Source organism: Hippoglossus hippoglossus, chromosome 23 (genome assembly GCF_009819705.1).
Source record: "Hippoglossus hippoglossus isolate fHipHip1 chromosome 23, fHipHip1.pri, whole genome shotgun sequence".
NCBI classification, from domain to species: Eukaryota; Metazoa; Chordata; class Actinopteri; order Pleuronectiformes; family Pleuronectidae; genus Hippoglossus; species Hippoglossus hippoglossus.
In genome coordinates this window covers 9,597,714-9,610,551 of record NC_047173.1, presented here as the reverse complement: position 1 = coordinate 9,610,551, position 12,838 = coordinate 9,597,714, and the positions used below count along the sequence as shown (strand labels likewise).

The 12,838-nt window shown below is 40.2% G+C and overlaps 1 protein-coding gene across 2 annotated transcripts in view; it reads right to left on the bottom strand.

Moving 5' to 3' along the window:
- nampt1 (nicotinamide phosphoribosyltransferase 1) overlaps positions 1-12,838 on the bottom strand; it is a 47,002-nt gene that overhangs the window by 33,403 nt on the left and 761 nt on the right. For both annotated transcript variants that reach the window (XR_004613060.1, XM_034578112.1), the window contains exons 2-4: positions 7,419-7,575; positions 4,630-4,733; positions 3,175-3,303 (exon numbers count right to left, since the gene is read on the bottom strand). Coding sequence is in view for 1 of the 2 variants with exons in the window: in XM_034578112.1 (XP_034434003.1) it covers positions 3,175-3,303; positions 4,630-4,733; positions 7,419-7,575 (390 nt within the window). In the remaining variant the exon portion in view is untranslated. The remainder of the gene's footprint in view (positions 1-3,174; positions 3,304-4,629; positions 4,734-7,418; positions 7,576-12,838) is intronic.

Sequence of the window (12,838 nt, the reverse complement as noted above, 5' to 3'; positions counted from 1 at the left end):
TTAACAGTAATATAACACTATGTGGTCTTAATAAGTTGAAATGATCAAGGGATGTATGTAGTTTGAAATACAATATGTGATCATCATATGACAGTTTCGGAGGGATGGTCAAATGGGACAGGACTGTAAAAACAACACTAGAGAGGAATGTGTTTACACACACACAGAGAGAGAGAGAGAGAGAGAGAGAGAGAGAGAGAGAGAGAGAGAGAGAGAGAGAGAGAGAGAGAGAGAGAGAGAGAGACACTTAAGGGCACACTTGCATGCCAGCATAGCTCACCGGTCATTGTCCCAGAACAAAATGGAGGTAGATGAGGGACGACAGAGGAAAGCAGTAAAACGCAAGAGATGCAGAAAATGGAAAAACTTATTATGGAGAAAAAAATGACAAAAATAAATAAAAGAAAAGAGGGAGAGCGAGAGCGAGAAAAAGAAAGAGAAACTGACCTAATGTCACAGCCCAAGGACAGCAGGCTGAATGCTACGGCTAATTTTACATCAGCCGTGAAGGATGACTGTGTGTGTATGTGTGCGAGTTCATGGATGTATTTATATCAGCCGTGGAGACTGACTAAGTGTGTGTGTGTGTATGTATGTATGTATGTGTGTGTGTCCAAATTTACCAGGGCAGTTAGAGTGTGTGTGCTGTCACGGAGCTCTTGGCTGTGGATGACCCGTGGCCGAGCAGTCCTCCATCTTACTGGTGTATTAAGCATCATAGTTGAGAGTGTGTGCTTCACATTGAGCATCCATATGTATTCAGAGTCAGTAAACACTAGGCTTATTTGTAATTACTTAAAAATGTGTCTGCAAGACTTTCACATCTGTTCCACTGTAGATGCAGCATGGACTTTTAAGACCTTTTTAAAACCACTGGAAGTGAAATTAAAGACTAAACATGTGATACATTCCCAATATGACAATATAGTCATTCAAAGTAAACTCACTGATGTCCGTTAGACTCCAACGCATTGATCCTCACTGTCCCAAGTTTGAAATACCTTTGACGCAGCTCAGTTTGTTACATAGTTGTTAACTAGCTTCACCATCGGCTTAGTGGTGAGTAGATAATGAGTGACTTTCCATTTTTGGGTGAACTATCCCTTTAAGTCTGGCAGAGTAAACACGTTTTTGCTGTTAACCTTTGCGGTGACATGCCTAAAAAAATTAGGACCCATCCAATCTGAATCTAAGACCATTTAAAACTCTTAAAGTCTTTTAATCGTAAGATGGAATTTAAGAGTTTTTGAAAAGGACCCACAGCCATCATGATAATCTTAGTCTAAGAAATACTTAATCTGTGGGAGAAGTCAAACAAGATATTTATGAACAGGGCTGGAGAAAGAGAGACAGAGAAAGCACGAGCCAAAGAGAGCGGTTACTGCACATGGTAAATGGATTTAGTTCTGCCGAGTCACTGTCGACAGTCTGTTCATGCAGCGTTAAGTTTATGATCCCAGGGAGGACTCGTGCTGTGCATTAGATCAGTGTAATGTTTGTCCTGAGGAACATGGAGTGAAAACTGCACAGTGCTTGCTTAAAATTATCACAGTCTACTTAACTGCAGTGTTTGTGTGTTTTAAATGTTTGTCTTCACGGATGAATATGATGATTACAGACATAGTTCGGCTTTGTTTGAAGTAAGCTTATTTGCTTTCTTGGCCACTGGTAAATGAGACAATGCACTCATGTTTGCACAGTTGATACGAAGCAGAAAATAACAGAAGGTTAGCTGAGCTTTGCATAAAGACTGGAAATAGGAAAAAAACGCTCGCCTGACTCTGTCCAAAGGGGACATGTTCAGTTTCTGTCATCTAGTGTGTTATATAGGCTTTTGTTTGAGTAAAAGGTTAAAAAGCTCAGAGTCCACATTAAAGGGAGCTCCTCTCCCCCACAGAGCGCCCCCTAACAACACCAGAGCTGCATTCAGCCGGGAGAAAACAAGCAAAACGTTTATTTAAACACAAAGTGAGGTGCATTGAACACTCTGTTGTGATAAGGACTGCAACCATGGCAGATGTGAAGGCCAGTCTTGGCGATCTTGTGGAAGAAATCTTGGAGGTAGATGACATGGGTTTATGCTTCCAACATCTTAAATGGATGTGAACAACAAGCAGCAGCTGCCCATTTGTAGAGAATCTGGAATCCATTTTGTGCACTGGCTTTTCGATACGGCAAAGTTTGTATACGTCACTGCTGATTGGGCAACGCTTCTGACGCACCCACCAAACGAGAACAAATGTATCTCAAAGCTGTTGCGAAAACATGTCGAAGCCCTCTTCACAGCATTTCAACTTGTCACAGACAACATTAAAGATGGCTGTGTTGATTAATGTCATTATTTAAAACTGTGCCCCTGTGACTGTCGCATGTCAAAATGTCTGCCACGAAAGAGAAAGGCCAATAGAAATAAAACAGAAAGGAAAAACCCTGTTGCATTTTACACTCTGATACAGTTTTAATGCCATGACAAACCTGTTTAATGCGCCTGGCATCATTTCAGAGATGTGACACCTTAGGGCGCAGAATATTCACCAGAGAGGCGTTGATTTAGGACCTAAATTATTCTTGTTCACTTCAAGAACCACACAAGGATTGTTCATGCATCAGACTCTGATCTTGTACTGTATGAATTTCTTTGCTGCTGCGTCTCCAAGCGCTGATTAAGCGGTAACCATGACAGGACAGTAATTCAGCGAGATGATAATTACGCGGTGTCATCGGGCCTACTGCCAACCTAAATATATTATGGCTTTTAAAAAACTGTTAAGTGTCTGATGTAATAAAAAGGGGCTAATATCCTTTGTCTTTAATCAATAATCAAATAAAATGAAACATTAAATCGTACTGATAAGCTTAGCGATGTTGCTTTAGTAGAAATACGAGGAGCACATTAAAATTTTAACTGTTATAAAAGGGTATGGGGTGGGAAATTTACAACTGCTTTTAATCTGACAAAGCTAATCCACAACTGGAGACAGATACCATTACAGTATAGCAATTTAGAGCTGCGCAAAAACATGACAAAAACATTATAAAATTGAGTGATTAAGTACAACACAAAAAAGGTCTTTCCTAAAATAATGGGCCTAAAGCGCAGAGGGACCCTGACAGAACAATACACATGTATGTTGTGTCACTCTGGGCCTGGAGGATACACAAAACAAAACTCACCTCCACCCAGTTAGTGAGCCAGTAGCACTCAGGATCTGTGCTCTCCACGGTGAACAAAACGTTGCCTCTGGGAATGACACTGCCCTCGGGAACCGCCTTGATTTCAATGGGCAGGTGTCCATTGTATTTCTGTAAACACAGAGACAGGAAATTCACAATTATCCCATTCAGTCAGACCGACGCTAGACATAGTTCATATTACAATACATACCTCCTTCAAAACTGAGAAACATTAGTGTGCTCGTTTATAGATCGCTGTATGTAAAAAAGAGTGATTTGTACATAAAGACTGTTAAAAGCGGATATTGACAACAATGCTAAGAATTGACATAGTATAAAAAGAGCTATATTTACACTTTTCCTAACTTGAGAAAATACTTTGACAGAACAGAGCGCTGTGCTCTCTCCATGGTGCTGAAACAGAACCTCTCAATTATACCATTTCTCACTGATTAATCTGACCTTTATTTTACTGAATGTTTAGGGATTTCTCTCTTCTAATGGACGACCACAGCAATAGGGATGCAACTGTGTGGACATTTTCCCACTTGATAATAAATTCATGACAACCCTGGTGTTACAGATTACGCCAGACATTTGACAAGAAAAGACTGAGTAAGACTTCGCTGAGGGCAGCTTCAGTTTTCTGATGCATCTTAAGTTATAAATAACCCAGAGTGTGACAGTCCACATAAAATTACTGTTGCTTCATTGTGGAGTGCACATCGGTCTGCATCAAGGGTCTTATGCCCACTCACTGGCCCTCTCTTTGGCCTAGTGGACCATTAAAACATCTGAAACGTTATTACAGTCCCTTACCGCCAAAGCTTCATCATCCTCATTATATTAATGTGGGGTGCTTCCAGTGATACACAAATAGGTTTTATGTCTATAAAAAATGAAACAGACGGTGAGGCCAGTGGGCCAGAGTTATGTAATACGTATGTGCCTGACAAGACTACCATGGCAACCCTGTACAGTACAAGATATGGTCAAAATGTGACTTATTTTAGCATGCAGGCTTTCAGTACACCGTAAGATTTTCTTTCGCAAAATGGTTTTCACAGCCAAACAAGCCTCGACCAATATACAGACTTTTGTTAACCTTTGGCTAAACTTAACCACTCCTGAATGTGACCCTCATGACATGATGTTATGATCAAAACACCTTAAAAACTAATGTAAAAGCAAATTCAATTAGCCAGTAATCACACAGCAAGCTTGCTCTATGTAAATTTTGTGTTTATCAGGAACTATATGTCACCTTCAGGATGTTTCATGTGTAAACATTACCATAGCTACTTCCCCCTTTATCCTCAATAAACACACTCCTTTAAAACAAGTCTCTCGAACCCAGACTCAGAGACTCGCAGATATGCATGAAAAGTGTTTTGTGGAAAGGCAGAGCGTCATCTAGAAGTACCATTTTTCTAGACACTTTTAACAGTCTATTACCTCCAAAATGTAAGTCCAGCCTTTCTCATTGAAAACATCATCCTGGAAGTGTTCTCTGTAAACCTCCTTCGCCTCCTGGATCTTCGCCGGAGTCACAACCTTTCCTACATGGGAGAAAGGAGGAAGGAGGAGATGGTGAACAAGAGAGGAAGGGGAAGGAAGAAGACAACTGAAATACATGAAGGTATGAAGTGAGATGTTGGAGAAACACACTCACACATAGAGAGTGAGAGAGAAGGAACTGTAATGTGTCTCATCTGTCCTGTAATTAAATTGGAATCATCCTTTGAATGCTGACAACGCGTTTGTTTTTAATAAAGACACACACACACACACGCCATTTCCAGTTTGCCCAGTTTCTACAACATGGAAACTTTTAGACACGACAAACTGCCAAAGGGAGAAGAAATATGTAGAAATGTACAAGGTGGAGTTAAATGGTAGAGTTGTCTCCAATCTTCTTCAGGGTTTTCATTATACATTACACATGATAAAACTTAAAACAATGATACAGAAGAGCTTGCTTCTTAGAGAGGAAACTGCATTTGACTAAGTTTAAATAGGCTTAAAAGGTTCAGGCCATCTTTTTTTCAGAACTAAAAATAACATGGGTATCTATGGTATTTTTCTTTCGACAGAAACATTTTTTTGTAACTTTACTATACTGCTTGTGAGTGTTTGTGTCCATCTGTGTCTCGAGTTTGTTCAACCTGACGAGGTTTACCCAGCAGCAATTTCTGAAGTGATAACATGGTCTGCTACCACAGAGGAAATAAATTCATGACAAATGAAAGCATCTTTTACTGCAGAAATAAATCAGGTAGCGACTATCAAACACCAGCCTATCACAGGAAATAACTGCGAGACGAATGAGAGAGCGAGATGTGAATAAAGTCGCTACAGTAACTCAATCAGCTGACTCGTAATCTACGGACTAAATAAACGTTTTCATGAGCAGCCAAACGCCGTTGCAGTGTCAGACGGGAAGATGAGAAAATTATAGTTCACACACATTTGCACTTGTCTCAACTGATGTGTTTTGTCAGGGGAACAATGCGATCGTTCACAAAAACAGGTTTAATTATTCCAGGACATTAATTCCGGACGTTAAGCGTAAGCCCTCAAGACACGAAATACTTCATATTTATATTGGGAGCAGGTCCTCTCTACGGAGGCCGCAATGTTAGTTTTTTTTAACAGTAGCCCAGACAGACAAACTGAACACCTTTTGAATTTTTATGACAATTGAAGGCTGCCACAGGTTCTTTCATGTTTGGAAGGGGAGGGTGAGGTGAGGGCATTCAGCTGCAACATGCAACTTCAACTTGAGCCATTAAGGAAAAACCTGTTATTCCCAAACAAAGAGAAGCAGCTGCTGGTTTAGTTTCATATTTACAGTCCCAACACGAGAGGTCTTCTTACAAAACTCTGAAGAATATTTCTAAAAATGTTGAATTATTCCCTAATGCTTCTCTTTCTTCAAGAACTTTTTTAAAATTCATTAACCTGGTTTGGTTTTGACCACCTGCCCACTCTCGGCCAGAGAAAGAATGTGAAACTATTGAATGTGAGACTTTCCGTAAACTCTTCAGAAGCTTCTTATAATACGGTAGTTGTTACCAGATGTCCTGCTTTCACTATGGCGCTCTTTGTGCAAGGAGAGGTCAGTTGGAGAGGATTAAAGTTCACCCTCTGACGAAACCCTAAAAGAATCCTGCTACAAACTTTTGCTTTCCGTAAGTTTGAGGATCAAGGACACATCTTTAATAGTTGCCCTCATCAGTGAGCTCAGAGGGACGCTCTGCGCAGACAGCTTGCGTTTCTCCCTCAAACGGTTAAAGAGCAGCTGTGCTTTTGTCTCCTCTCCCTCTGTTACCCTGCCTCTTCACATCTCCCCCGCACCTCTGCCACAGCACCATGAAATCCTCTTAGGGGACGTGAGGGAGAGGCATTCTTTCTTTCTTTCTTTCAACTCCTTCATTCTCCATTGCTCCCACTCTCTCTCATGCCCCTTAGAATCACACTAACAAATGTCAAGATCTACCTTTACTAACTTGAGTTAATTAGATCGCAGAGTTTATTAGTATTTTGCCTCATTTTGGTCTCTTCCCAATTATTCTTTTTTTCTTGGTAACCTTTGGTTTTGTGCTACGCTCTGTAAAGTCCTATCAGTGTAGAGCACATTTTAACCTCGTTGTTTCTTTAAGTGAGTAAAAAAGGACTTTTGCAGCGGACACAATGCCAAGCACCCTCCCTGCTGAGGTGTCCTTGAGCACTGCACTAAATCTCGAGGAGCTCCATGCATGCTGACCCTGTTCTCTGACCTTGCTCTGGAGAGGGGAGAGACAAAAAGATAAATCTGTACCACAGGGAGCAATAAAGAATCACAAAAGGCTCCATAAAGCTTGTTGTGTCGACTTTTTATCTACATTTAGTGAAAAATTACAGGTTATGTGCCGTGATAAAAAAATGAAACTTACTGGAAAACAGCAAAAAAAACCAAAAAAACTAATAACTAACTAATTCAATTTGTCAAATTGAGAGTTTAGTTGAGTGGAAACACATTTTTATTTACACAACCACCCTGAACAGTCGGCAGCGAAGGGGAGTGTCTCCTTATTGTCAACCCTACAAGCTGCGCAGTCATTAAGTCTGGCAGCCTGTGGAGCTCCTGCTGAGTTGGAGGTCAAAGCGTCAGTGTCCTCCTCAAGGACGCTTTAATTCAATCGCTTACACAGCACATTCCAGGATGTTAAAACTTTTCTGGACATTTAAATCCAAGAACTCACCTTTCAGGTATTTAAAGAGGATGTACTGTAGGCCGTAGAAGACGGTTTTGTCATATTTGACTTTTCTGCTCTTGGTGGGGTCCGTCCTCGTCTCACGGCACTCGAAGTAGGAGTACACTTTACTCGTGTTGGGAGGGTACTGTTTGTAATGCGTTACCTGGAGAGATGGAGAACAAAACGGCAAGGGTGGAAAAGTTAGCCTGATGAAGATAATGTTACAAAATTACCATACACACATACCAGGTGACGCTAGGTACACAAGAGATTAATCAGGGTCTGTTATTAAATAGCTGAGCCTCGAGCCAGTGGCATCGAGGTCTCGTCAATACACACGCTCGACCAATCGCGAGTCAGTCTCAGCTGTCAATCATGGCATTTCACCTTTATAGCATCCAATAACTAATTAAGGACCTACACTGGAGTCAGCCACCAGGGGGCGATTGAGATGCTTTTGCTTCACTTTTGGTGAGCAGCCATGACGACCTTCATTAAATACAGTCTATGCCTCACACTAATACTTGTGGTATCTTAGCATTACAAACACTCTAAACAGGATTAGTAGTCTCGTAAGTAACACAATGCAGCGTCAACCTTTCAACGTTACATATGAAACGTCTTGCATCGATTGTGAAATGCCTTTAAGATTACATCACACATCCCATTTTTCAATTGCTCCATGCCATATAGAAGTGTAATTTGGAAATGGTTTTGTATGATGTCGGAGCAGTTCTGGGGATGTATAGGAAATAATAGAACATTTCAAAAGAGCGAATCAAACGTAACTGCTCTGAACGGACGCAGTTATTCAGAGCTACGACACAAAGTTTAAGGGGAAATGCTGTTGTGGTATTTTATCTGTGATTGCAGCAAACATTACAGTTCAGCAAAGGACACATGACTCAAACCTATTGTGTCAAATCAAAGAACGCAAACATGTCACAATCAGAGAGTCTGAATTTGCCCACAGAAACGTTCTCCATTATCCTGATGGAGTATCATTATTCTGAAAATACCGGTTTCAGCTTGCGCGTGCCAGTCGTAATCTCCTCATCTAACTGACTGATACAAACTTACATTTAAAATAAATGTCCAGGCAGGCTTCACACACACACACACACACACACACACACACACACACACACACACACACACACACACACACACACACACACACACACACACACACACACACACACACACACACACACACACACACACACACACACACACACACACACACACACACACAATACTTATAAGGTACAACACTCACAAAAAAGGTGCACGTCAGCTGCCTCCACCCACCCGTCAATTAAATCCCAAATGAATCCAGGGATTTTCACGGAGTACACTGGGGCATTTGAGGATTTAAGCCTCATCACAGAACCGCTTATATCCACTGAACTCATCTATCGTGGCATTAGTGGAGTGGAGAAATGAGGGGCAGGCAGCATTTGACTGTGGCTAGGTTTGGTGACTCAACACAGCGTAACAGTAGCACAGGTAGCTGTCATTTGGGTTATATAAGCTAACATTAGCCTCGATAGAAGGCACTGGTTACACCGGACCTTATACATGCTGTTGTTGTAGTAGCAAAACATTGGATATGAAAGATTCATAAACTTTCAGTCTGCTTTCAATAGATCAGTTCTAGAAGAAGAATTAAGTGATTTAACAGTTTCCTCCAGAGAAAAGGAAAATACAAGGTGTAATACAGGTCACGGGCTCGTCCTTCATTTGACCAGAACCTTGGAAAACTAGAGGGTGAACATTTTAATTTAATTAAAAGAGAAGCGAAGAGGATAAATGTCAATGAACTCCTCGATTTCTTTGACCCGTCTCGGTCCTTTCATCTTGGGCGTTTGAGAACTCAAAATAGAGTCAAGACACACAACATGACACTAGGCCGGACCGTGTGTGTGTGTGTGTGTGTGTACACATGCAGGAATGCGCATGCCGATGTGTACACACAAACACTGTATTAAATTCACAACCCCAACATCATCTGATCGCAATCGTTCAAGGATAAGGATATCATTAATCTATTATCGAATACAGACAGGCCAGAGTGCCAGTCAATAGAATGTAACTCATACAGTATATCTGATTATAAATTATACAGTATGTGGTCTTGATTTATATATTTTCACTTTCACTTCCAGCAGTTCAGTCATATTTCAGTTGGAAATCCATCCATTGTCTAGCATGGACACAATTTTATTGGCAGATTAAGACCAGTCATGAATGCTGCACATATTAATAAGTCTAAAATTCAGTTAAATCTGATCTGGGCTGAGGCGACGCAGTGTTATCTGTGAAATTTTTGCTTTTTTACCAATGAAATATTAAACCAACTTCCTGGAGGCTGCACTTTAAAACCATGTCGATTCTGACCTTATTCAGAGGGTAATACAATGACGGAAATCACAAACACAAAACACTCAGCAGCTCTTTAGAGAAGTCCAGAAAGTTGAAATAGAGTCAGCAGTTCTCCGTTTATTCCTCCATCCTTCCTTTAAAGACTTCCTTCTGTGTCTCGAACATGAGATGGCACTAGAAGAGGTTGTGTCAAGGAAGAAACAAGGAATAAAACCTAATGTGGCCACTACAGGACATTTTAAGGGGCTGACCGTCTTTCCAAGCAGGACAACATCTGAAGCATGCAGCAGCTGCTCGTCTGGCAAAATCCTTAATGGAGCCATCTCATTACCTAAATGTCACAGGATCAACTTCGCTTTTGCAATTCTGCTCATTGAGAAAGGCTTTCCCATAAAGTCCTGGACCCCTTCATGCTTACTCACTGTAGTTCTCTCGGAAAAACATTGTTATGGTGACATATTTGTATTGCTTTAAAAACCCTGTGTGACAAATGACACAGGGTAGTATGTTCAAATCCAACAATGTGTTCCTGTTTCTACACAATAGGCGTAGTTTTTTTTATCCAAACAGACGGAACTCAAAGGCATTCAGGTGTAGCTTGTTTTTCCAGAGTCTATGCAACTTGTGGGTCTGCGAGTCTGTCAGTTGCTTTGCTGGCATTACTCATCTCCTTACAGAAGGTTATCACACGCTCACGCACACGCACGATAAGATGAACATCCAAGGCATTCTCAGCAAAGCAAACAGTTGTCCAGCAAACACACAGTAAACCCAGATAAACTGATATTGCACAAGTGATATGTTGTCTCACTGTTTAGTTTGTCTTTTGTGTGCTTCAGGTGGCCGTGCATTGAGAACATAACGGTAACTCCAGCCCGGCATGGCAACACAGGTGCACTTCGCCGGACAAAGGCACGACGTGAAATCTGATCTGAGTCACCTCAAATAGTTTTTAACACTCATTTAACTGTGCGTTGTCACTTCTTTAGGATCCTTAACCTGAAGGTTCTGCTTTACTTTTTACATTCCCATCAGGAACTAACGCAGCCTTCTGAGAAGGGTTTATGGGACATTAAGGGGCGAGTAATTTTTAAAGAATTCAGAAAGATACATACAACCTAATTCTATGTTTCTATAATGGGAAAAATCATGACCACATATTCTATTTGTTCTTCTTGATTCATAAACTTTAAAATACCCTAAGACACTGTGGCCATGTGGACCAAAAACGAAACTTGGATATAACTTGAATTTTGCGCTATTTGTTGGAGTAAATTATTGAGCTTGATATTAAATTGTTTTCTATTACAATAACAAGAAAATGTACAATATTCTAATAAGGTTTGTACCATTTAAATCTTTTTAAAAATCAAAATCACATGTGCAAAAATACGTAAAAGGAGGTTGGGTCATTAATTATTGGTACAACATATCATCTTTTCTGAGGAAAAGCCTTGACTAGACTTCTTGTTCCACTCAATGTTGACATTTAATATTTTATTTAATTTGCATATATGATTACCTACGATGGTATTAGCTAACGCATCAAAACACCAAATTGCAACCAAGGTTACAACTAATGGGTAAACAACACCAGCAATGTCCCTTCAGTCATAAACCATCAGTTATTTTTATATAATATATTTAAGACAAGTACACACCCACAGGGAGTTAAGGCCCTTTTCTTTACCCAATACAAACCGACATCTCACAATTAACACTGCGTGCAGTGCCTGAGGGGTTTAACTCTGTCTTCACAAGAACATATAGAACTAAAATTCTTCCTCCAATGGGAATAAAAGTATAAATATGACTGAAACAACATGAAAGTGAAACCATAATTAGTCTCTTCCAAGAAATAAAAACTGAAACTTGCACATTTGAAAATGAACAAAACACGAACCATAGAAGTGAAATCCGGGCTCCGAAACAAACATTTTACTCAAATTGTCATGCTAATGCAAAAACTGTCATGTGCTCCTTACAAAATAACCTCAAAATTACGTTTGAAAAATCAATTTTATGCATGAATTTGAGATTTTAGTGGAAAGCAAGAGCATATTTCCCAGCACCAAGGACATTATGTATTTTTGTATGTTTGTCTGTTAGTCAGCAGGATTATGCAAAAACCACAGATTTCCATGGAACTTGGTGGAAGGGTGCGGTTCGAACACATTCAGTTTCGGTAACATTAACAATTAACATTGAGAGATAGGGATGATGAAAATAATCAGTCATGTTTAGTTGACGGGTTTTAATTAGTATATGTGCAAATAAAAGATCTGGATGTAGTGAATTTAAATGGCTTCATAAGGGGACTGCTGCGCCTTGGTGGAGGTATCAGATCTCCGAGTGCCACTCTAATTGATGAGACATGATATAGAAATGAAAGCATAACTCCTTGGTTTCCTGGACTCGTATCGGACTAACACAATAAATATACACACACATATAAAATCCCAGATGTAGGGATTTTAAATGCGGTTTCATAAGGGAACTGTTTCTAGTTAGAGAACATAGAAATAAAACTACAACTCTCCACCTTTGCTTCTACCCTTCTGAGGAGTGGATGTAATTTCTTTCCAATGTTATGTGTTAGTCCATTCCTCCTAAAGGCGAGGGTTCCTGTGACAACACCACTTTCGGTTATGTTTTGATTCAGCTCTTTAGATAAACAGTAACATGGCATCCTGTGAGCCTTTGCACCCACATTGCAACATTTCCCGTCCTTAAGTGACACCAGGCTACATTTTAAAGTGCAAAGTTCATTTCTTCCGTTCCCAATGTGATACTTTCACTTTTAATCTTACATAATTAACCTCTGCTGGGGTTTACCACCTCCTTCCAGTCCCACCATCACCGGAACTAGAAGAAACTGTATTTCTCCTGCGTGCATTGTCAATTAGCAGCGGGAAGTGTGGTACATTAGTGAAAACCATTTACTATATTTACTTTGAAATTAAACTGTTAATTTAAAAAGGCCCTGATTCTCTGTGTAAATAGAAGATAAAATGACTGAGACTCATTTTAACTTACGGGGG